The sequence below is a fragment of the Loxodonta africana genome, chromosome 16 (genome assembly GCF_030014295.1).
Source record: "Loxodonta africana isolate mLoxAfr1 chromosome 16, mLoxAfr1.hap2, whole genome shotgun sequence".
In the NCBI taxonomy this organism is placed as follows: domain Eukaryota; kingdom Metazoa; phylum Chordata; class Mammalia; order Proboscidea; family Elephantidae; genus Loxodonta; species Loxodonta africana.
This window is the reverse complement of record NC_087357.1, coordinates 68,925,566-68,950,462: the sequence shown is the minus strand read 5'-3', so window position 1 is coordinate 68,950,462 and position 24,897 is coordinate 68,925,566. Positions and strand designations below refer to the sequence as shown.

The 24,897-nt window shown below is 42.6% G+C and overlaps 1 protein-coding gene across 2 annotated transcripts in view; it reads right to left on the bottom strand.

Annotated features, from left to right (window-relative positions):
* Window positions 1-3,221: 3,221 nt before the first annotated feature.
* SGPL1 (sphingosine-1-phosphate lyase 1) overlaps window positions 3,222-24,897 on the bottom strand; it is a 103,753-nt gene continuing 82,077 nt past the window's right edge. For both annotated transcript variants that reach the window (XM_064269670.1, XM_064269669.1), the window contains exons 9-15: window positions 13,288-13,393; window positions 12,376-12,474; window positions 11,546-11,695; window positions 9,802-10,040; window positions 7,844-7,990; window positions 6,797-6,917; window positions 3,222-6,231 (exon numbers count right to left, since the gene is read on the bottom strand). In XM_064269670.1, coding sequence (XP_064125740.1) covers window positions 6,091-6,231; window positions 6,797-6,917; window positions 7,844-7,990; window positions 9,802-10,040; window positions 11,546-11,695; window positions 12,376-12,474; window positions 13,288-13,393 — 1,003 coding nt within the window. In that variant the 3' untranslated portion in view covers window positions 3,222-6,090. The remainder of the gene's footprint in view (window positions 6,232-6,796; window positions 6,918-7,843; window positions 7,991-9,801; window positions 10,041-11,545; window positions 11,696-12,375; window positions 12,475-13,287; window positions 13,394-24,897) is intronic.

Genomic DNA, 24,897 nt, shown 5'->3' with positions numbered 1-24,897 from the left:
GCTTGGTCTCAGGCTCTGGAACCTTCTTTTCTACAGGTCAGTCCAGTTGGAGTCAATGGAACAGGCACTTAAAGCACTTACTCTGTGCAAGGTACTGTCCAAGGCACTGTCCAAGGCACTGGGGAAGAAGGGTGGGCTAGACCACCATGCCTTTCAATGAGTCCATTATCATCTGGAGGAATCAAGCAAGAAAATGGCTATTAACTAGGCCGGATGAACTGAAGTTAATGCTAGGTGTCAGGGCACGAAATGAACTATGGAAATACAAAGTAGTCATAGTAACTAATGTTGACAAGGGTGAATCAGGAGACTTACATTTGAGTTATACCTTGAAGATGTTAGTAGGATTCTTGAGAGACTGAGATGGCTGGGGAAGCGTTGTGAACAGGCTAAAGGCACGTGTACAGTATATATGGTGAGACCTACAACTAGAAGGGCCATCTGGGCCATACTGTCTTCTTCCTGTGCTATAACACCAGCTGAAGATTGCTAATCCTGATGGTTTCTGTAGTTTCCACTTAGAAAAGGTTTTGAGGCTTGGCTGCTTGTACACTGCAAGAGAGAGAAGGCACAGGCAGAGTTTAGGTGCCGACAGGCTGTTTGCCATCGGAGCAGCTGGTTTGAGGAGCTGGTTTGCACAGCTGTTTCCCAGCCCAGTAACGCTCTGTTGTTAGTGGCAGGTGCCACCAAGTCGATTTTGACTTATAGTGGCAGTAGAACTGCCCCACAGGGTTTTCTTGGCTGTAAAAAAATTTACAGAAGCAGATCACCATGCATTCTCCCATGGAGCCTCTGGGTAGGTTTGAACTGCCAACCTTCAGTTAGTAGCCAAGCACTTAACCATTTGCACCACCAGGGCTCCTTGGTAATGCTCTAGGACAGAGTAGTCCCACTGATGTCCCATGACTAGGATAAGGGGCACTAAGATATCAATCCTCTTAGCCCTTGGCAGAGCTGAGTGGAAGCTCGGAGCACTCTTGTCTATCCCAGGATGTGTGCCACGCAGATATTATTTCATGATGCAAAAAAGATGGAGAAGCCTTCCTCCAGGGTTCTCGCCTGACGCACTGCCTGGGTACTTAGCTGACTTGCATATGCCAAGGTCAGCTGCAGCAAGCATCTAACAATGTCATAATTCAAGTCACCCTGGGTGGGTCAGTCCACCAACAAGGCCAGAAAAGAGGCAGAGGTTGGTGGATGAGAAATAAACATGTGGTCAACAAGAGAGAACAGCAGGAGCCCCTTCCTAGCCTATATGTTAGTCAGAAAGGATTATCAACATACACATAGGGTCACCATGAGTAAGGTAACTTGAGCTTTTTTTTTTTTTTTTTTTAAATGTTGATAACAATTTCTCTGCAAAGCTTAACATTAAAACCAACAAGGATCAGATGGTAGTCTCCCATCTGCTCCACTGCTGACTGAATTTTTTCTAAGTGTGCTTTGATCCAATGGCCAAGGACTGGGGGACAGTGACCAAACAGGGAAGTATGGCCTCACCTTGCTACCTCAGCTTACGGTTATGGACCAAGGGTTGAAACAGGCACTGTTGTATGTGCTACCTTTATGTAAGACAAAACACAAGCAACACTTATTAGAAATAAATACATTTATTCTAAAATTAACCCACATAACTGAAATTACAAGGAGGATGTTAAGGATAGATTATGAAAAAGAAGAAAACTTTATAAGAGAAAGTAAGGCAATTAAGACTTCAAGGAAACGCTCCCAAAAACCTGACTTTGGGTTATTCAGGCTATAGATGGTGGCTATCAAATCACGCCTCAGTCATTACTTCTGTCACTGCTGGGTCTGGGGAAAAGCTGCTCATTGCTCCCAAGAGCCTACAGAGAAAGCAGAGCGACGTGTAGCTGTCAGAAGCAGCTATAAGCACGCCAGACACCACTTAAATAAGCCAGGGCTCTGAATCCGAGCACACGCTGGCCCCTCTTTCTCTAGTGTTTACCACAAAAGCAAGAAGGTGCTCAGGAAACCAAGCCATCTGGCAGAAAACCAGAGCAGGGACAGCACTCCTTGGCTTGGTTCTGGCAAAAGTCTGAATGAGCTGAAAGCCAGAATGAAAAGCCAGGTTACCTGAATGGCCGCCTTTGGATTCTGAGTACCCTCAGAAAACACTTCTCATTTCTCCTTCATAATGGACCATGATGCCCTGCACTTACGTGTGCCAGGATAACCTAAGGGGTTCTGTCAGCTTTCAAGCCAAATGCAGTGGCCTACTCGGCTGCTGTCCAAAAGGTTGGCAGTTCGAACCTACCAGCTGCTACTTAGAAACCCTATGGGGCAGTTCTACTCTGTCCTACAGGGTCATTATGAGTTGGAATTAACTGGATGGCAATGGGCTTACTATCCTCTAACCCTTTCATGACCCTGTTATTTTCTGCTTTGAATGTTTTTTTTTTGGATACCATGTGTTTTCCTTAATGGAAGCATGCTGAGTCACTGAGAGTGTTTAAATTTTTGATTGGTAATATGGATTTTGAGAAATACACGGTTACCACAGAACTTTTAGGGTTCTCGGGTGCCACGATTGGTGGGCACCCATCTTTTTCCCACCAGAGACCTTGATTGCTGAATGTACTGCTGGTTGCCTTCCATTAGGTTATATGAGAAACCTCTGGTTTCCCATACATATGATACACACAAAACAAAACCCACCAGGGCTCCCTAATTATAACACAGGAAACCAAAAATATGTTTACAAAACTCATCTAGGGGTACAAAAGCCAAAAGAGAAAATTTTTTACCCAATCACACTTCCTGGATACACTACCTCACTTTTAAGCCCCATACCCCAGGTATTTCGCTTCAATGAACGTTTCTTTCGCCTTTCACCGTTACACAAGTCCCCACTGGAGGGCAGCAAATACTTTTAGTGGGAGATGCAGGGTCCCAAAGACGCTGAGATGCAGGGAAAGTGGGTGGGCAACCCTATAACCCACAAGTCATGAAAGGTTAATTAGAGCCAACCTGCCCAGCTGGCTGGAGACCACCCCTGAGGCTAAATCCATCATGAAGGTGTAAGAAAACAGAAGTGGACAAGAAAGGTAACAGAAAACAAAAAGCAGGGCCCTGGTTCTAAGGAACCAAAGACCTGAGTTCCAAACAGGTATAAAACAGGTATGACCACAGCTCCTAGTATAAAGACCAATCAGCTTCCTGTTAAAGTGCTTGGAAATTAGCTGCAATGTAGCTTGGCTGTGTCTCTCTTAAAAAAAAAAAAAACCGTTACCACTGAGTCGATTCCAAATTATAGCGACCCTATAGGACAAAGCAGAACTGCCCCATAGGGTTTCCAAGGAGGAGCTGGTGGGTTTGAACTGCTGACCTCTCGGTGAGCAGCCGAGCTCTTAACCACTGTGCCACCAGGGCCCCTGGGTCTATGTAGTGGTCCTAATAGCAATGGTCACACATAACCACTTCACCACAAGGGGGTGATCTCTCACCAGCAGCCAATTCAAGCACTGCCACCACCCCATTTGTGACCTCCCATATGTGCCCAAGGAAACAAATGAATGCAACCATCCACAGTGATTGAGATCTGGGGCATTTAATTATTCTATAGCTTTTTAAGACATTATTGCTGCAACTGGGAAAGGAGCACTGAGCTGGGAAGGGGGCAGTTAGAGAAGACAAGAGGCAGGAAAGAATTAATAGAGTAAAGTACCGTTTTCCAAGTATAAAACCAATAACATTAAAGGTGGCATGGCAGTGTAGGCACACAACTACTTCTATGCAGGAACAAAACAGTACAGTTTTTGCAGAGGCCAATGTTGTGACATCTGCTAGCAACACAGTAAGATACTCCACTCCCACCTCTGCCACAGCCCACGTACTACACACATATGCACAGATACAAATAAAAATCTAAAAAAATGGTAAGTCAAACTTAGGCTCTTGATGATCAAATGACTGCAGTAGGTCCCTTTGAAAACACCACCACCCCTAGTAAGTACCCAGGCTCCGGCAGAGAGACTGTGAGTGGCTCGGGGTCTGGTCCCAGGGAGACAGACGCTGGAAGCATTAGCACACTCTGTGGGGCACATGCTTCTCCATTTCAGCAGCTCACAAAGAACAGCGTTGCCTGCTGGGTGGTTCTGGGTCCCCAGAGCCCCTGCAACAAAGCACTGGAGACCCAAGAACAATTAAAGTACAGTTCTGACTACATATACTTGCTCAAAAGGAGGTGCCCACCACTTCAACAACTGGGAATAAACATGTAACTGCTATGTCCAAAGGATCCCAGCCTCTCCCTCTGATATGCACACCAACACCAACCACTCTTAAAACCCACAATGCACTGCAGAGCAAACATGTTTAAACACATACACACCTACCACATGAGCCCTGCAATGAGACAGCCAGCTAGTCACAGATATTGTGTGGAAAGTAGAGTGCTAAAGAACACTTCAGACAAACTGGCTGGGAGCTGGAGGAGGAGTCTGGTAGCTTGGCTCCTGGCCAGCAGCCCAGTGAGGGAGGCTAGGGATATACCATCTGGAGAGGCTGAATATTCAGGAGTCCCTGAGAAGGGGAACGGAACAGAGGAACATTTATCCTATCTTGTCCTAAGAACTCCCCAACCCAAATAAAAACCTCAAAAACAGACCCATTTCCCCTGGGGCCTGGGTCAGGAAAAGCTCACTGCTCCCTGCTGAGAAGAAAGGCACACTACATGACGTCATTAGAGAACAGTGGCTCAACTGGGATTGGGGCCCCATACAGTGGGCAGGAGAGGGCAGGAAGTGGGTGCAGGGTTTGGTCCTGTCCCTGCACCACCCTGAGCAAAGAGTCTTATGAAGAATTCCAGGTCCTAGGCCACAATTGACACTGGCCATCAAGCTCTCCTAATCCAGAGAGCTTCTCTCATCTTGAGCTGCTCCCTGTTAGTCAGGGCTGAGAAATATCCAGTAGCTGACGCTAAACTGCCATAGTACCTTTGGGAGCTGAATAAAAGGGAAACAGGCAGGAAAAACACATCACGGGAGAGAGAAAATTTTCCTTGCCATGAGGGCTCTCTCTTACGCCCTCCTCACCTAGGTTAGTCAAGGCAACTCGTGAAGGTGCTTTGAATTGTTCCTTCAAGCAAACATAATGGAAAGATTATTACATGATAGCTTAAAGCAATGGGGAGGGAGTACCACCAACTTGGGTGACGTGTATTTGAACTTGGGTGTTCATCCTACCCTGACACTCAGAGTATAGGAAAGAGTCTGGTTTCTGATCACCACCACCCCAGGAGAGGGCTCAGGTCTGCTCTGACCACTGCCAATCAGGGAGGCAGCACCAGGTCCACAAAGTCCCAGAGTCTCTGGAAACCATGCTCTCTTCCTAGTCCATGGGAACAAGAACAAGGCAACGGGAACCTTATTTCACATGAGAATCTCCCAAGATGGTGGTAATCGAGTGTCAGATGGAGACTACAAGCCCAGAAGTGGACCAATGGGCCACCCCTTGCTAGACCGAGCAGACATGCTCAGCCACTCTAGTCCTGCATAGTGGGGAACAACGGCTGGACAATCATGTCCTGGAAATAGAAAATGGATTACAATAAAAGTGCCTCTAAGGAAGACAACTAACCTACTTAAGAGGAGGGCTGAAAAAGCCTCCTGCTTCGAGTACACATGAGATCCATGAAGGGAAACGTTATATAAATGCTTCTTATCTGACTAGCCCAAACATCTGCTTGAGACAGCAGAGAAACACTTTTGCTATCTCATAAACTGTACCCCAGCTTCCCTAAGGAATCAGGACAGGTCAGAGTAGTCGCCACACAATGACTAAGGTGAAAGCTAGAGAGGTTAGAGAGGGAAGTGGTTAGAATTCCTAGGGTAGCGCTTAAAACGAGGGCAAAATGATTAGGTGATGAAATCCTTTACGGGTCTTCAAATTAAAAACCATGAAAAGGATGATAAAAGGTAGAACAACAATCCTGAGGACCAAGCTGACTTTTCGTCTGTCTCATTGTGCTCTGTGAAGTAAGACCAGATGTCAAAGTTGTACGTGGTCTGTTTCATACCCCAAGAACCTTCTGAAGGCCGGAAGCCCCCTGAGGTTAGAAGGGGTCAAGGCTCAGCGGGGTTTGGGGGAGCCGTTCATCTGGCTGCCCGAGGTCACAGTGTCTGTGCTGTACAGGCTGTTCAAGAAGACTGAGGACAACTCTGCCACCAGATTCCTGTCAACTGTTGCCTGGGCCATGCCATAGATGGCACCCTACAAATCCAACCAAAAATATATTATTAGTGATGGTAGGTACAGAAAAGCAAGGATAAAGCTGTGGTTTGGATCCCCTTTTCCCCCAATCCTAGCTTTCCACATGTCCTCCTTATCCCCCACCGTGTAATTTTCATTCCCACCCTAGGCATCATTCTATCAGAAAGACAGCTGGCATAGTAAATTTTTCACAGGTATTGGCCAGCACACCTTTCTGCCCAAAAGAACTATCCTACGGGATTTGCTGTAGAAAATTCCACAGAAAACACATTTATTGACTCCCCTGTGTCAAAATTTTCTTTTCAAATGGACACAACCACCACCTGCTTTTGTATAGCATTTTCTAGTTTACAAGCTGCTTGACACAGAGTATCTGATTTGGGACTTCCAGTCACCCTGGGAATGAGTGAGGCAAAGATCCTCAGTTTCAGTGAACAAAAAAAAAGCCACAATGTCTGTGGCTAAGGAGCAAAGCCAGGAACAGACTCGAGGTCATCTGAATCTTTCAACCCAACCGCCAACACCTCAACCTCCAAGGGAAGTAGAAAAACCCGAGTGTCCTTACCATTCCTGTAGTCTTTGCTTTAGGGTTCTTCATGATTTGTGTGACAGACTCCCGGATGTCCTTTAGGAACTGTATGGCTACTCGATTCCGAGTGTGTAGTAATGTGACACAGAAATGAATACTACAAGAGAAGAAAAGACAGAGAGATGGACCTTGGGAAAAGAAAAAATGTTCTAAAACAGAGCATCCCAAATACAGGAATTCATTGGTTGCTTCCTCACATTATTTCTGACCAGTATGATCAGCCATGCTCTTCCTAATCCTGAGAACCAAGGCTCTCAGGTGCATGGGTTGTCAAGGCATAGGTTGGCAGCAGGCTGCTCAGCATGATCAACAACCACAGCTGGTTGTTGTCCTCCCTCACAAACCCAATCGCTGTTCCTTCAACCACGTGACCACCCATTAGATACTTTTAGATGAACCTTCCTGCAGACATATGGCTGAGCTCTTGAAGGACTTCAGAGCAAAGAAGAAACATACCCTCAGCCTGGAGGGAGGAAGGCGTATAAACTGTGAGAAGGGGCTGGCAGTGGCACCAACATGTGAAAGGATAAGGTGTACATGGAGCACTGAATAGACCTATTGATTTAGAGTGGATTATTTATTTAAAGGCATCATGGAAGGTTTAGAAAAGCATATTAAAGAAGATACTAGCAGGCTTTGCTAATCAGAGACCCATTGGAGGGTTTTAAGCTAAATATTACTCAGGTAATGAAGCATTTTACAAGTGCAATCTAATGGCTGTGTATAGGTGGACTAGAGAGCACAGAGGCTACAAAGAGTGGATGAAAAACCTCATGACCGACCACCAGTCTCAGGAGGCTGCACCTAAGTTTTCCCGGACACTCAGCATTTAAAGCTTACTTGTAAAGCTATAAAGGCCTCAGTCTTTATATCTAATAATGCCAGAGGGTGAGAGAGAAATCCTAGACATACTACAGTTGCCTCTGAAGTGTTAGGCTCTAGGAGTCAAAGTCTACTTTCCGGGTACCAGGTTCTTCGAAATTCATGGACCAAAGGAAGGCGAAGAGGGTTCTTCAAGCTTACCTGGGTGGGAACTGCAGCTGGTTCAAGTTCCACCCCTTAGCAGTCATCAGGTTAGACAGTCGGTAGATGTCAAAATCATGGGAGCCCAGAGCAATGACCGACAACTGGGGATTCCCCAAAACAAAGATGCCTTTGATATTTTCCAGTCTTAAAACAAAAAAGATGGAGAAGAAAAGAAATCCAGTCACATATTTCCCTCTGGTCATCATCGCTTTAATCACTCAAAGTCTCTAGAACACCAGTTCAGCCTTTTGGGCCTTTAGTCTTCTCATCTTCCAAAACAAGGAGGCTAGGCTGAGATCTACGGTTCTTTTGGAAGGTATGTGTCAGAATCACAGGTGGAATATTAGAAATATTTAGAGGCCCAAGCCCCATCTAGATCTAACGAATCGGAATCACCAGCTCCTAACCTGTCTGGCCTGCCCTGAAATCATGGCATGCCCTCAGGGACATCTGAGGCATGTGCTTTAAAAATAAAAGATGTACTTCAAATTCGGGAAAAATAATCCCTCCATCTCTACAATTTTGAAAAGTCACGTATGTAATCTCTAAAGCAAGAAATGGTACAGTGGTTCTAAACAGATGGGCATATCGGAATCCATGAGAACCTTTTTCAAATGATACATGGCTAGTGACCCCTTCACCCTCAAAACATCCTGAAAAAGTCTCCAAAATCCTGATGACACAGAGAGTGGGCAGGTAATACCTTAGACAAAGTGTGTGACCAATTCTAAACCCACTGCCGTCAAGATGATTCCGACTCACAGCGACCCTATAGGACAGAGTAGAACCGCCCGACAGAGTTTCCACGGAGCGCCTGGTGGATTCAAACTGCCGACCTCTTGGTTAGCAGCCGTAGCACTTAAACACTACGCCACCAGGGTTTCCGCGACCAATTCTAGCCTGAACTTAATCCCTGATTTCGTCATCCTCCCTTCCTCATTCCTTCTTCCCTGCTTCCCAAATTCTATTTTTATTCCAGTGATTCCCCACGTGTGATTCTCAGACCAGCAGCAGCTGTATCTCCTGGAAACTTTCTAGAAATCCAAATCCTCAGACCTCATCCCAGATCTAACAAAATTATCACAAATTCTGGAGTGGGGCACAGCCATGTGTTCTAACAAGCCCTCCAGGTGAAGTGGATGCATGGTCAAGTTTGAGAACCCCTCTGTCTAGCACTTGGTAAGAGCCGCCAGTTGGTAAGACATCTTTCGAGAAGAGGTGGCCTAAAAAGCAGCCCTGATTTCAGTGGCCTCTGGCTTTGAAGACCCTCCAAAGTCACCAATGAGGAAGGCAGCTGTCATGAACTGAATTATGTCCCCTCAAAAGTGTGTTTATCAATTTGGCTGGGCCATGATTCCTGGTACTGTGGGATTTTCCTGTATGTTGTAAATCCTGCCTCTATGATGTTAATTTTTTTTTTCCTCCACTGGGTGGGTATGATGTTAATGAGGGAGGATGGGGGGCAGTTGTGTTAGTGAGGCAGGACTCAATCTACAAGATTGGAATTTGACTTGAGGCAATCTCTTGAGATATAAAAGAGAGAATCAAACAGAGAGACAAGGGGGGACCTCATATCACCAAGAAAGCAGTGCTGGGAGCAGAGCACGTCCTTTGGACCCTGGGTCCCTGCGTGAAGAAGCTCCCAGTCCAGGGCAATATTGATGAGAAGGCTGACAGAGAAAGCCTTCCCCTGGAGTTAACGCCCTGAATTTAGACTTTTAGCCTACTTTACTGTGAGAAAATAAACTTCTCTTTGTTAAAGCCATCCACTTGCGGGATTTCTGTTATAGCAGCACTAGATAACTAAGACAGCAGCTATTCTCTCAGGCCGGCACCATACCCCTGAATGGCTGCCCTAAACCCCAAGGCTGAGAGTGCTTAAGCAGGCAGATGCCTTGAGCCTACTAGCAAAAAAAGGCAACAGACAAGGCAGAATCTCAGTCATCCACACATACTCTGATTTGAGGAAGCGAGTAGTTTTGATGATCTGTTTGGTAGCTTCAACATAGCCACTCTCACCAAAGTGCATCAAGGTGGCCCAACAGGCTGCACTAATGCCACCAGGCCGTGAGCCCGCGAGGGTGGGGGAAGCGTAGATGCCACCCTGCCAGTCTGTAGCAACGAAGAACTGGTAGTTCCTGTACTTCTTCTCGCTGTATAACACCACTGAGGAGCCTTTGGGGGCGTAGCCATACTGGGTGGGAAGAAGCAAACAGGTGAGAGTGCAGCTCTACATGGCAGACCTTGCTTCCAAGCGCACGACACACAACGTGACTCCCAGTGCCCTCGTCACTTTCGCTGCAGTATGTTTCCCAATCCTTTAGGGACTCAAACAATGTTAAAAGGTGAAAAGGACTTAAGGATGGCTTGATTTTTTCCCCTTTAGGGGTAAGGAATCTGAGGCCCAGAGAAAAGCAGTGTTGTGCCCAGTTAGTGGGTTTGCTTCCTTTCTCAGCCAGCATGGGGTTTTCCCTATTTAAAACATTTCTAAGGATGGTACATCAGGATGAAAGCAAGGATCAATTTTCACAGGAAAGTATGGAAATTAAATCTTGGAGTAACTAAAATCATAATCGTCATACCTGTTGCCTACAGGACACAGCAATCCCATAGGGTTTCCAAGGCCATAATCTTTACGGAAGCAGACTGCCACATCTTTCTCCCATGGAGCTGCTAGTGGGTTCCAACTACTGACCTTTTGGTTAACAGCCAAGAGCTTAACCACTGTGCCACCAGGGCTCCTTATAATCATCCTAAGACCATCCTTTTTGCTTAGTATTACATTTCCTTCTTATGACCACTGTGGTACGCAGAATCAAAAAGCAACTTAATCCAACTTTAAATTAAACTATGTGATCGGTTTCCTGACCAAAAAAAGGGCCCTCCTATTTAACTCTGACAATCACATGGAACTAAATTCATTCCTTGAATCAGAGAGAGAGAGATGGTAAGGAGAAAGGCCCAGGAGCTGTAAGGCAAAAACAGATCATGACAATTAGTTGCTGATCACTTAGGGTTTGATGAACAGGTCTTAGCTATAAAAAAAAAAAAAAATACTCTTGTTTAAAACAAGCTCAGAAAATGCAAACAAGGCAAGGCAAGTGTTCCTCAGGCTGCTAGTATTTCTTTCACATCTGGATATCGTTTCAAGAGTTCCCGACTGACCTTGACTTTGTCTTGGTCCACCACGGGTGGCATGCACAGATATTTCAAATATTACAAGCCAGGAATTCCTGAGCATGTAGGTTCTTCTCTTTTTCCCCAACATTCTTTCACCAACATACTCCTGTCACCCAGGTTCAGGAACCCCATGGCACGGGACCCCCAACATTAACATACACTCTCTTAGGAACTTCAGTATCAACTCTCACCCCTCTTCTCCCTTCCACCCCAAACAATCTCAAAGATTCAAGGACTATTTTTATAAGGGCCACTACACGAGTCACATACAGTAGGTCAGTGGATACCAATATTCTCTTAGCCAATATTCAGATAAAAGGTAATAGATTCCTTTTCACTGCAGCCTGTCACCGCTACCTCTTGTTCTGGTCACCTGAATCAGCTGCCCCGGTGACAGCAAAGGGCAAAATATATAATTTTATATTTTGAGGGTAAGTTAACGCTTTAGCCATTTAATTTTGTTTAGTCAAAATAATCAACCGGCTACTTCGTTAACATTTGGTCTCGTGCTTAGCTCACCTTGTGAGTATCAGCTGAAATGCTGGTCACACCTTTCACCCGGAAATCAAACGGCTGCTCAAGTGGGTATCCTGCTTTCTCCATGAAGACAATGAGGAAGCCTCCCAGACAAGCATCTACATGAAGAGGTATTTTGTATTTGACGGCCAGCTAGTTCCAAAAAACAAAGACCGTAAGAAGGTTTCATTTGTAGTATTATAACACGAACTTTACAAGACACAGGTGGAAAGGGTGGCTATCAAGTCAAGGCTAGTTTGTACTACGTCTCCCATGTCAGAAAAAACCTGGCTATTTTTTACATTCCTAATAAAGCTCATCTTTCAAGTGTACTAAGTCTCCAAAATAATTTATCTGGAATGTATGGTATCCATTTTACATTTAAATATGCATAGCCTCCAAGTCACTGCTGAATCAGGTAGCAAGTGGGCAGAGAGCTCTGCTGGAGGCTGCCTCTGGAGGAGAAGGTCCAGCTTCAGTAACTGCAGTGGGAGGAGGTGCTGTGGGGCAGCCTGCTGAATATCACCCTCTGGTGGGCAGGTTCCCGAGGGCAGACATTTCCTGATCTGACGCTAGTGTCAATACTATTTCAGGATAACCAGTTTAAACAAAGGCCTCTTCCTTGTATTATTCCTTCCCAAGAACAGAAGCTAGTGATATTCAGAAGTCCCAAAAGAGCGGCAGGGCTTACCACAGGGCTGAGGAAAGCTATTCATCATGACTGCGGTCAAACCTAAAATCAAAATTGCTCCTAACTTGCCAAGCACCGCACCAGTGGATTCTGTTTTACAATCCCAATCTAGCTGCCAGACTAGGCCATTTCCCTCGTGTACCTTGGCCACTTCAGGGACAGGATCTATCACACCATGAGGAAATTGTGGGGTAGAGCAGACGAGCATGGCAGTGTTCCGGGAAATGGCTCTTCTCATGGCCTAGGGATTCAAAAGTCAGAGGAAAATGAGAATCCGCATCGCTGCTGTGCTCCTCTTCTGCTGCCAAGAGCAATCTGGGCTACTAGCTTAGTGTTCCGCTTCCTTCACCTTTCCAGCCTGGGAGAAGCCCACCATGGTGGCCAATGCAAACACATCCCAATGCGTCCATTTGGGGAAAACTGAGAGCACAGTATAAGAAAAGCAAAATCACTGTGGGGATGGAAAGAGTATTGGGCTGGGAGGCAAAAGAGCCTAATCTAAGTCCCAGCCCACAACATACCAGCAGGAAAACCGTGAATTTAACTTCACCCAGTCTGTTTGCTCATCTGTGAACTGCAATAATACCAACAGCTTCAGCGACCTCCCTGGACTGCTGTAAGGCTCAAATTCATTCTGATAGCACTTCGAAAACTGAAAAGTTCTTCTACACAAATGCAAGGCATAAAAATAATTTCTTTATAATGAAAATGGCATTAATTCAGGCCAATCAAAACTGCAGTGAGAGTCTTGGGGCCAGTTGCTCCATGCTCATTTTTCTAATAAAGAAAGGAAAATGATGATTTCAAATGCAAAATCCAGGTCTTTAACACCCAGGTTAACAACTAGATCATCTCCCTGTTAGAATTCGTGAATCCATGAAAAGACTGAAGTTGCAATCAATCACCACCGTCAGTGACCGTTTTCGAATTTCTGGCTGCCACATCAAAGGCACTTAGAGCCTATCGAGTGTGCCATGGAAAAAGTTAGCCAGTTAGATGGACTTCCAGCCTCTCACAGCAGGAGAGAGGCAACAGTTCCTTCAGGGGAACTCACCCGCACATTCACCTCCATCATTTTGTTCAGGGGAACCCGTATAATCTTCATCCCGAAATAATTGGCTGCTTTATCAAACGCAGCATGGGCACTTTGGGGTGCCACACTAGACGAGAGAGAAGAAAACAATGAAATTCAGAACAAAACAGGAGTCAAGAGAGAACACAGCAGCAGATAATCTAAATCACCAGGAGTAAACTCCTGATTTTTTCCCCAAAATTTGTTTAAAGTGTTTATATTGTTTTTACTTTTCTTTTTAAGCAGATACAAAACGTGGTCAACTGAGTTTCCACAGAAGCCTTCTGCCAACTATTTGGGAAATCATTCTGGCAACTGGAAGGAGAACACAGAAGCAATCCCACATCGAGGGATCCCAAGGGCAAACTAGGACTAACAGGTGAATATTAAAGGACAGAGAATTTGGATCAGCTCAATCGAACGTACAGCTTTCAAATGCCTGGCTATCCAAAGACAGATGCCTTAAGGGAAAGCAGGCTTCCTGGCAAGACACATGTTCAAGGAGAAAGTGTAAGACTGCTTGGCAAGGAAGTTAAAGCAACAGTCAGCATCAGAGCCGAGGTTTCTTCCAACTCTGAAGGACCATGATCCTCTGATAATCTAAAACCTCCAGTTTTCCCATACATTTGGAAGTAGTATTTCAAATACTATTGAAAGAAGAAACTGAGTCATAGTTAAGTATTTGCTTTCAGGTTTCCCTCAATTACCCTACTCTTAAAATAAACCTATTTCCTTTAAGGGAGAAAAATCTCAATTACTGATAAGGGCCCAAGCACCGAAGATACATGTATGAAGAAAGTTTGTAGCTGATTTTACTCCCTTAGACTAAGTATGAATCACAGCATGAGATCATGTGCAACAAAATTTCTAGTCAATGACACTTGTGAGGAAGACATTAACCCAACAGATACAGTATAAACACAATGTACAAGGACAGGGTCTAGAGAACAAACACAACCGAACATCAAAATTACGTCCACGGGTTGGCAATAGAATCCATGCTAGCAAACTTCTAAAACTGAAGAACTTGGTATAATAAACCGCTGACCTGAGGTCTGAATCACAACTCCATTTTGTTGCGGGCTCCTGCTGCATTCCTGAGAATGCAACCTTGACTTCTCATTCATATGCATATGGCCTTGGGCCTCTAGCTGGATAGGACCAGAAGACCCTGGCCCCCTATCGGTCACCTTGTTTAACTAGCCTGGCACTTCCCCAAGTCACTCTTAGCAAATAAGAGGGGGGGTCAGGAATGTGGTTGAGACACTCTTAGTAAAGGAGGAGTCAGGCATTTCATTGTAGGAGAACAAGGTTACTCAAGATGTCCCAGGAAGAAGGTAGTCTGAGCTGATGATGTACCCACACTGCAACCATCACACACTCCCCTTCCCCATCCTGAATATAAAAGCACATCTCTCCTTTCAGGCTTCAGAGCACTTTTTAGATTTCTCGGTCCTGTGTTTCCCCAATTCGCTAATTGTTACTACCCTCAATAAATCTATTTGCTTTTACTTTAACAGAGTGAGTGTTCTTACTCTAGGGCATTTCTTGATGTCAAATACATGAGATTCAAAGGTGCATTATGTCTGGCGGCCACCTGGACATCATGGACTTCAGGCTCCTGGTACCAGGGGAGCCGCTTTGGCTCACTGTTCTCCCTGGATTCCAAGGAATTGCTCCAGGTAAAAGGCCTCTCAAATCAACCTTCGCTTCCTTTCGTTGATGCACTTTGAGGTTTATTGTTCGACTTCTCCACTTTCATTTTCAGTTTGTGCTCTAAACATTTTGACAAGTTAACTGCCATATTGTTTGGTGAGGCTGTCATCACAGTTCCCCCAGGTCTACTTTAGCTGATGTTGAGAGAATCAAGGTTTCAGCCCATTAAGTTTGAACTCACTTTTTTCTAAGACACACATTCAGGTCTCAGTGCACCATTCTGTTCTGGGTATATGTTAAGTCTCATAGCACAAACTGTTCACGTTTCAGTAGGATGGGTGATGCCAGTTCTGTTGCTGGCCCATGTTTACTAGAGACAGTTTAGAGTGGCGAGTGCACATTAAGGTCTCAGTGCACATTCAGGTTTCCGTGCACATTAAAGTATCCACTGCATGTGAAATTCACTATTTTAGTGAGATGGTGGCAGGATCTCACTAGAGACAGTTCTGAAAATCTGTGACCACTGTGGGGCTCTTTTAAACTACATAAACCAGTCTTCCTACACGGTAAATTCGAAAGAAAACTCCCAGATCCAGCAGTCACAATGGGACGGACACCTATTTTGAAGACTTCGAAAGGCATAAAAAAATAAACTAGTAAAATGGCCTCAATGCAAGAAAACATTTCTAAATTGACCAAACAACTAAAGGAAGTACAACGTCAGGTGCCTGCTCCTATCTCTCCTACGCCCATTCTTTCTGCCTCTCTGCCAGCTAACTCTACTAATACCCTTTCTGAACTCTGTTTCTACCCTGCAGAACTTACTAAAGAACAATTAGAGACACCAGTTGTTTCTGTTACAATCTATGAAATGGCTTTTCAGATAGGGTATCCAGAAGAAGTAAATAAACCTTCCCAGGTTACCTTTGCCTCTTGGTATAAAGCAGAAATTTGCATAATTGTAAAGGATTCTCCTAATCCTCGTGAAGATCCACAAAAGTTCATCCAGGAATTTAGGATTTTAGTAGAAACTATGAACCTGGCTCATCAAATCTATATCAATTAATAAATACACTGATATGACTAAGGAAAGCTCAAAGACGGATGGAGGCGGCCAATTGGAAAAATCCAGAAAAATCTTTTAACTCTAAGAGCCAATGTTCCCAGTATAGAATTATTAGACCAAGCCAAAGCCATCATTAAATTACTCATAGACTATTCCAAAAGTTTTCCCCGGGAAAATAACTTGTCAAAAGTTCAAGGCTGTAAGCAATAGAAAAGGACTGCTTGAGCCAACTTTTTCCTGAAAACTCAGGCTTAAATTTCACAGAGCCTAGAGCTGAAAGAACTTTCAACTCCATATCCCTAAACAAACTTCACCCTGAATTATCGGAGCTGGTTAACCCATTTGTGTTGTCTTTTCTTTGCTCTTCTTTGGAGAACTTTTGTTTGGTGCTCAGGGTTGTCAGAGGGTCTGGGATCCCTCCATGTGAGACTCTGGCAAGTTAATAAGTTTTATCTAGAACCTATTTTCTGTTGAATTCAGTTGATCTTACCAAAGAATTGCTGTATACATTTTAAAAACCTAGGCTGTTTATCCCCCACGTGTCAGTTTCTCGTACTGTGGGAGCTTGTGTGTTGCTGGGATACTAGAAGCTACGCCACCAGTATTCAGATACCAGCAGGGTCACCCATGGAGGACAGGTTTCAGCTGAGCTTCCAGACTAAGACAGACTAGAAAGAAGGACTGGGCAGTCTACTTCTGAAAAGCATTAGCCAATGAAAACCTTGTGAACAGCAGTAGAACACTGTCTGATATAGTGCTGGAAGATGAGCCCCCCAGGTTGGAAGGCTCTCGAAAGATGACTGGGGAAGAGCTGCCTCCTCAAAGTAGAGTTGACCTTAATGATGGGGATGGAATCAAGCTTTCGGAACCTTCATTTGCTGATCTGGCATGACTCAAAATGAGAAGAAACAGCTGCAAACATCCATTAATAATCAGAACCTGGAATGTATGCAGTATGAATCTAGGAAAGTTGGAAGTCATGAAAAACGAAATGGAACGCATAAACATCGATATCCTAGGCATTAGTGAGATGAAATGGACTGGTATTGGCCATTTTGAATCGGACAATCATATAGTCTACTATGCTGGGAATGACAACTCGAAGAGGAATAGTGTGGCATTCATTGTTGAAAAGAACGTTTTGAGATCTATCCTGAAACACGCTGTCAGTGATAGGATAATATCCATACGTCTATAAGGAGAAACAGTTAATACGACTATTATTCAAATTTACGCACCAACCACTAGGGCCAAAGATGAAGAAATAGGAGATTTTTATCAGCTGCTGCAGTCCGAAATTGATCGAACATGCAATCAAGATGCATTGATAATCACTGGCGATTGGAATGTGAAAGATGGAAACAAAGAAGAAGGATCAGTAGCTGGAAAATATGGCCTTGGTGATAGAAACAATGCCGGAGATCAAATGATAGATTTTTGCAAGACCAACGACTTCTTCACTGCAAATACCTTCTTTCACCAACATGAACAGCTACTCTACACATGGACCTTGCCAGATGGAACACACAGAAATCAAATTGACTACATCCGTGGAAAGAGACGATGGAAAAGCTCAATATCATCAGTCAGAACAAGGCCAGGGGCCGACTGTGGAACAGACCATCAACTGCTCATATGCAAGTTCAAGCTGAAACTGAAGAAAATCAGAGTAAGTCCACGAGAGCCAAAATATGACCTTGAATATATCCCACCTGAATTTAGAGACCATCTCAAGAATAGATTTGAAGCATTGAACACTAGTGACTGAAGGCCAGACGAGTTGTGGAATGACATCAAGGACATCATCCGTGAAGAAAGCAAGAGGTCACTGAAAAGACAGGGAAGACCAAGATGGATGTCAGAAGAGACTCTGAAACTTGCTCTTGAGTGTCGAGCAGCCACGGCAAAAGGAAGAATTGATGAAGTAAAAGAACTGAACAGAAGATTTCAAAGGGCCTCTCAAGAAGACAAAGTAAAGTATTACAATGACATGACGTGCAAAGATCTGGAGATGGAAAACCAAAAGGGAAGAACACGCTCAGCATTTCTCAAGCTGAAAGAACTGAAGAAAAAATTCAAGCCTCGACTTGCAACAGTGAAGGATTCCATGGGGAAAATATTAGACGACGCAGGACATATCAAAAGAAGATAGAAGGAATACTCAGAGTCATTATACCAAAAAGAATTAGTCGATATTCAACCATTTCAAGAGGTGGCATATGATCAGGAACCGATGGTACTGAAGAAAGAAGTCCAAGCTGCTCTGAAGGCACTGGCGAAAAACAAGGCTCCAGAAAATTGATGGAATATCAATTGAGATGTTTCAACAAACAGATGGAGCGCTGGAGGTGCTCACTCGTCTATGCCAAGAAATATGGAAGACAGCTTCCTGGCCAACTGACTGGAAGAGATCCATATTTATGCATATTCCCAAGAAAGGTGATCCAACCAAATGTGGAAATTGTAGAACAATATCATTAATATCACACGCAAGCAAAGTTTTGCTGAAGATCATTCAAAAATAGCTGCAGCAGTATATCGACAGGGAACTGCCAGAAATTCAGGCTGGTTTCAGAAGAGGACGTGGAACCAGAGATATCATTGCTGATGTCAGAAGGATCCTCGCTGAAAGCAGAGAATACCAGAAGGATGTTTACCTGTGTTTTATTGACTATGCAAAGGCATTTGACTGTGTGGATCATAACAGACAATGGATAACACTGTGGAGAATGGGAATTACAGAACACTTAATTTGTGCTCATGAGGAACCTTTACATAGATCAAGAGGCAGTTGTTCGGACTTAAAAAGGGGGTACTGATTGGTTTAAAGTCAGGAAAGGTGTGTGTCAGGGTTGTATTCTTTCACCATACCTATTTAATCCATATGCTGAACAAATAATCCGAAAAGCTGGACTATATGAAGAAGAACGGGGCATCAAGATTGGAGGAAGACTCATTAACAACTTGTGTTATGCAGATGACACAACCTTGCTTGCTGAAAGTGAAGAGGACTTGAAGCACTTAATAATGAAGATCAAAGACCACACCCTTCAGTATGGATTACACCTCAACATAAAGAAAACAAAAATCCTCACAACTGGTCCTATGAGCAACATCATGATAAACGGAGAAAAGACTGAAGTCGTCAAGGATTTCATTTTACTTGGATCCACAATCAACAGCCATGGAAGCAGCACTCAAGAAATCAAAAGACACATTGCATTGGGGAAATCTGCTGCAAAGGACCTCTTCAAAGTGTTGAAGAGCAAAGATGTCACCCTGAAGACTAAGGTGTGCCTGACCCAAGCCATGGTATTATTTTCAATCACATCATATGCATGTGAAAGCTGGACAATGAATAAGGAAGACAAAAGAAGAGTTGACACCTTTGAATTGTGGTGTTGGCGAAGAATATTGAATACACCATGGACTGCCAGAAGAAGGAACAAATCTGTCTTGGAAGAAGTGCAGCCAGAATGCTCCTTAGAGGCAAGGATGGCAAGACTGCATCTTAAATACTTTGGACATGTTGTCAGGAGGGATCAATCCCTGGAGAAGGACATCATGCTTGGCAGAGTACAGGGTCAGCGGAAAAGAGGAAGACCCTCAACAAGGTAGATTGACACAGTGGCTGCAACAATGAGCTCAAGCATAACGATTGTAAGGATGGCACAGGACCAGGCAGTGTTTCGTTCTGTTGTGCACAGGGTCGCTATGAGTCGGAACCGACTTGACAGCACGTAACAACAACAACAACAAGGCTGTTTATGTCATGTGGTACTGTATACACCTGGTCTCACAGACTATAAGTTTATGTGGTTTTCTGTCTCCTTCCATTGAGACTTTGCCTCTGGTCTAGAGAATAGTGTCTGAGTTTCTGTCTTGTATCAGGTTGAAGCCATGGCTGCTGCTTTTCATAGAGCTGTCTACAATATCAGTTCCTTTCTCTTCCAAGAAAAAACTGTGTTTTGCACCTGGGCTTTCAGTAGCTACTCTGAGAAAATTTTATACAAATTACTTCACTGAAAAGTGCACTGGGAAAAAAAAAAAGATTGGCATGATGAGGCCTCGGAAACATAAAAAAATTTTTCTGTATTTCTTCTCTAAAAGATCCTATAAAGCATGCAAGAGATAGTCATGCAAATGTAATAATTTTTTACCTCCAGATTGTACTATTAAATTAGAATTGGCTTAATGATAAATAAGCACTTAGGAAACCCTGATGGCATAGTGGTTAAGTGCTACAGCTGCTAATCAAAGGGTCGGCAGTTTGAATCCGCCCAGCTCTCCTTGGAAACTCTATGGGGCAGTTCTACTCTACTATGAGTCGGAATCGACTCGAGGGCACTGGGTTTGGTTTTTTTTGGTATATAACTTTGATAGTCCAAATATTTCCTGGAATTAATGAATGTGAATTTATTCTGACAAAGATTTTTTATGTTCTCTAGAATGTCAATCTTAAAAGCAAAACCTTTCTCAGTAACTTAGGCTAGGTATTATATGAAATGTGTTTTATTTAAGAAAACGAGGTAATTTCCAAGAATGGATACGTTCATCTTTGCTAAACAGCTTTGGTATTTACTGGGTAGAAAAAAGGTTGTGATAAATAGAACGCAAACTTTCTCACCAAGAGGATAGTAAAAGGGAAAGAATGTGGTTATCTTTTGTCTTTCAAAATACCTAGGCCAACTTAAACATATGTAAATGAATTGGGATGACTAATTCTTATCTTTGACCATGAGCCACAAGATGCAGAGGGTGGGGCAGGATCAGGCCTCCTTTGCCCCCCAACCTCAGAGGTCATATAGTTTCAGGGAAGCTATTGGAGGACCCCACCCAACTAGGTGCAGACATTTTAAGACAAAAGAAAATAAGGTGTTACCTTATTATAGTTATCAGAAATTAGGTGGATCCCTGTCATAAAAGAAATGTAAACAAGTTCTCCATATTGTAGAGGAATTCTAAGAAGCCAAGACAGACATCACAATGAGACACACTTCAAATGGCCTGAGGAAATGTTTCCAGCCCTAGACCAGACACTTAACATTTTAGTGTTATCAATGAATTGGTAAGAACAGAGATTTGTGATTTCCAAAACCAGTTGATAAAATCTTCAAGGGCTAAAGTCAGATTGAGGAAAATATGTGAACTGGTAAAAGTTTGAATGAAACTTAGAGTATTTAAACAAACTTTATTTCAATGTTGTTGTTAGGTGCTGTCAAGTGAGTTCTGACTCATAGCTACCCTACGTACAACAGAACAAAACACTGCCCGGTCTTGCGCTGTTAGGCTTGAGCCCATTGTTGCAGCCACTGTGTCAATCCATCTCATTGAGGGTCTTCCTCTTTTTCATTGGCTATTTTACCAAGCATGATGTCCTTCTCCAGGGACTGATTCTTTCTGATAACATGACCAAAGTATGTGAGATGTACTCTCACCATCCTTGCTTCCAAGGAGCATTCTGGTTGTACTTCTTCCAAGACAGATTTGCTCGTTCTTCTAGCAGTTCATGGTATATTCAATATTCTTTCCCAACAACACCACAGTTCAAGGGTATCAATTCTTTTTCAGTCTGCCCTATTCACTGTCCAGCTTTCAAATGCTTAGGAGGCAACTGAAAACACCAAGGCTTGCGTCAGGCACACCTTAGTATTCAAGGTGACATATATGCTTTTTAACATTTTAAAGGTCTTTTACAGCTAATTTGCCCAAAGCAATGCATCTTTTGATTTCTTGACTGTTGCTTCCATGAGTGTTGACTGTGGATCCAAGTAAAATGAAATCCTTGACAACTTCAATCTTTTCTCTGTTTCTCATGTTGCTTATTGGTCCATGGAGAGAATTTTTGTTTTCTTTATGTTGAAGTGTAATCCATACTGAAGGCTGTGGTCTTTGAACTTCATTATTAAGTGTTTCAAGTCCTTCTCACTTTCAGCAAGCAAGGTGGTATCATCTGCATAAAGTGGGTTGTTAATGAGTCTTCCTCCAATCCTCATGCCACATACTTCTTCATATAGTACAGCTCCTTGAGTTATCCATTTTGGTCCTCTCTTTCCTGTCTTTTTAATGACCTCTTGCTTTCTTCATGTACAATGTCCTTGATGTCATTCCACAACTCCCCCGGTCTTTGGTCATTAGTGCTCAACATGTCAAATCTATTGTTGAGATGGTCTCTAAATTCAGGTGGGATATACTCAAGGTCGTACTTTGGCTCTCGTGGACTTGTTTTAATTTTCTTCAGCCTCAACTTGAACTTGCATGTCAGCAACTTCTGTTCCACAGTCGGCCCCTGGCCTTGTTCTGACTGATGATATTGAGCTTTTCCATTGTCTCTGCACAGATGTAGTTGATTTGATTCCTGTGTATTCCATCTGGTGAAGTCCACGTGTATAGTCACTGTCTGTGTTGGTGAAAAAAGGTATTTGCAATGAAGAAGTCGTTGGTCTTGTAAAATTCTATCATGCAATCTCCGGCACTGTTTCTATCACGGAGGCCATATTTTCCAATTACCGATCCTTATTCTTTGTTTCCAACTTTTTCATTCCTATCACCAGTAATTATCGATGCATCATGACTACATATTTAATCAATTTCAGACTCAAGAAGTTGGTAAAAACTTCAGTTTCTTCATCATTAGCCTTAGTGGTTCGTGCGTAAATTTGAATAACAGTCGTATTAACTGGTTTTCCTTATAGATGTATGGATATTATCCTATCACTGACAGTGCTGTACTTCATATTAGACCTTGAAATGTTCTTTTTGACAATGAATGCAATGCCATTCCTCTTCAAGCTGTCATTCCCAGCATAGTAGACCATATGATTGTCTGATTCAAAATGTTCAAAACCGGTCCACTTCAGCTCACTAATGCCTAGGATATCGATGTTTACACATTCCATTTTTGACAACTTCTAATTTTCCTAGATTCATACTTTGAACATTCCACATTCTGGTAATTAATGGATGTTTGCAGCTGTTTCTTCTCATTTTGAGTCGTGCCACATCAGCAAATGAAGGTCCCGAAAGCTTGACTCCATCCATGTCAATAAGGTCAAATCTACTTTAAGGAGGCAGCTCTTCCCCAGTCATATTTTGAGTGCCTTCCAACCTGAGGGACTCACCTTCCAGCACTATATCAGGCAATGTTCCACTGCTATTCATAAGGTTTTCACTGGCTAATTCTTTTCAGAGGCTGACTGCCAAGTACTCCTTCCTAGTCTGTCTGCAAGCTCAGCTGAAACCTGTCCACTACAGGTGACCTTGCTGGTGTTTGAATACTGGTGGCATAGCTTCCAGCATCACATCAACATGCAAGCCCCCACAGTACAACAAACTGACAGACACATGGGGGCTATTTCAACAGTTATTATATTTTATGGTGTATAAAAAAGGCTTAAAATAATTTCCAAGATCTTTAGGTAATTTACTAATATTAATATATATTCATTATAATTTATGTTTATGTACTTTCGCTTCTTATGCCACATGTACGTATGTATATGTATATTTGGGTCTACTAATGACTGTGTTCATTTTTGCAACTTGAAAGAGTTATACTCTAAGAGATATGCAACAAAGACAATGTTTAAAAGGCTTATTGAAAGGGAATTTATTTGATATGTTCAAAGTTTTTATCTTTATCTTTCTAACACTTCATGGGTTAATTTATGCGATTTTTAAGAACTTTTAGTGTCAAATAACATAGAGCAAAGAAATGGGTTTCTCACTGTTATTTACTGAGTTGAAGAGTTCATTTATATTCTGTGTAATATGCCTCAAAGGCAAGAGTTGAGAGTCTCATCAAAATAAATTTCTAAATCAAAAACCAAACCAGATGACTTGGAGAAAAGCTGAAGTTTATACCTTTAAGATCTTTAAATAATTTAAGTCTGGTGACCCATGAGAAAAATGTTTATATAATGTTATAAATTACATGAAATGTGTTGTCAAATTAAAAAAAAAAAATTCTTTGGGTTAAAATTTTTATGAGTGTCAGTATCTTACCGTGATTTTTGCCTGGCACTAGACAATAAGATTTTTAATTGCTAACTTGGTCTCAACTTTGCATCTTTTGAATCTAGCATCATTGAAGCCAATGGTTTTAACTGGGGAATTCACATCATTTACCCACAGACTTTTTTTTTTTTTTTTATCCAGATGTTTAGAGACTTCATAATCTTGGTATATTCTCAGTCTTTCCTGACTATATGGTATTATGTCTCAAAATTATTATGTATTATATCTGACGCTCTTTTAAAATGAAGTTAATCATTATGCTTAAAGATATTTTTGGTCTAAAAATTGTTTTAATTTGGCTTTGCATTACTTTTATAGTTAATTCTCATCAGGTCTTTTTTTAAAAATCAATATTATATAAGGTAACCACAGCCATTTTTAGGTTTGTCATCTACAGGTAAGCTTTGCCTTGCTGATGCATTGAAAATGCCTGACCAAAATATTTCAACAAAAATGGACTATATCAGGCTTATAAAGAGGACTATAATATTTTGAACATGGATGCCATTGGACTAAATAGAACTCTTACGTAGAAACTAACAAGAGTTTTCAAGTTCATGCTGAACCAGAATGGCATCGAACCAAAATTAGCTACTTAGGATTGAGTAAATGAAAAGAATTACTATAACGTTTAAATAAGAATATTATTAATATTCAATGCTCTATTTTCTAGTATATCATTTTTTATTTTCTTTCTTTTTTAATATAAGAATCATCTATTTCAGGAACTAACAACACTATGCTGGTTACGGAATGTGCTATGAATTAAAAGACCTTTTTTTTTTTTTTTATGGCTCACGTCAAAGAGCTGACAAAAATACATTCAGAAGTGCCAGACTCCAAGAGATGAATAC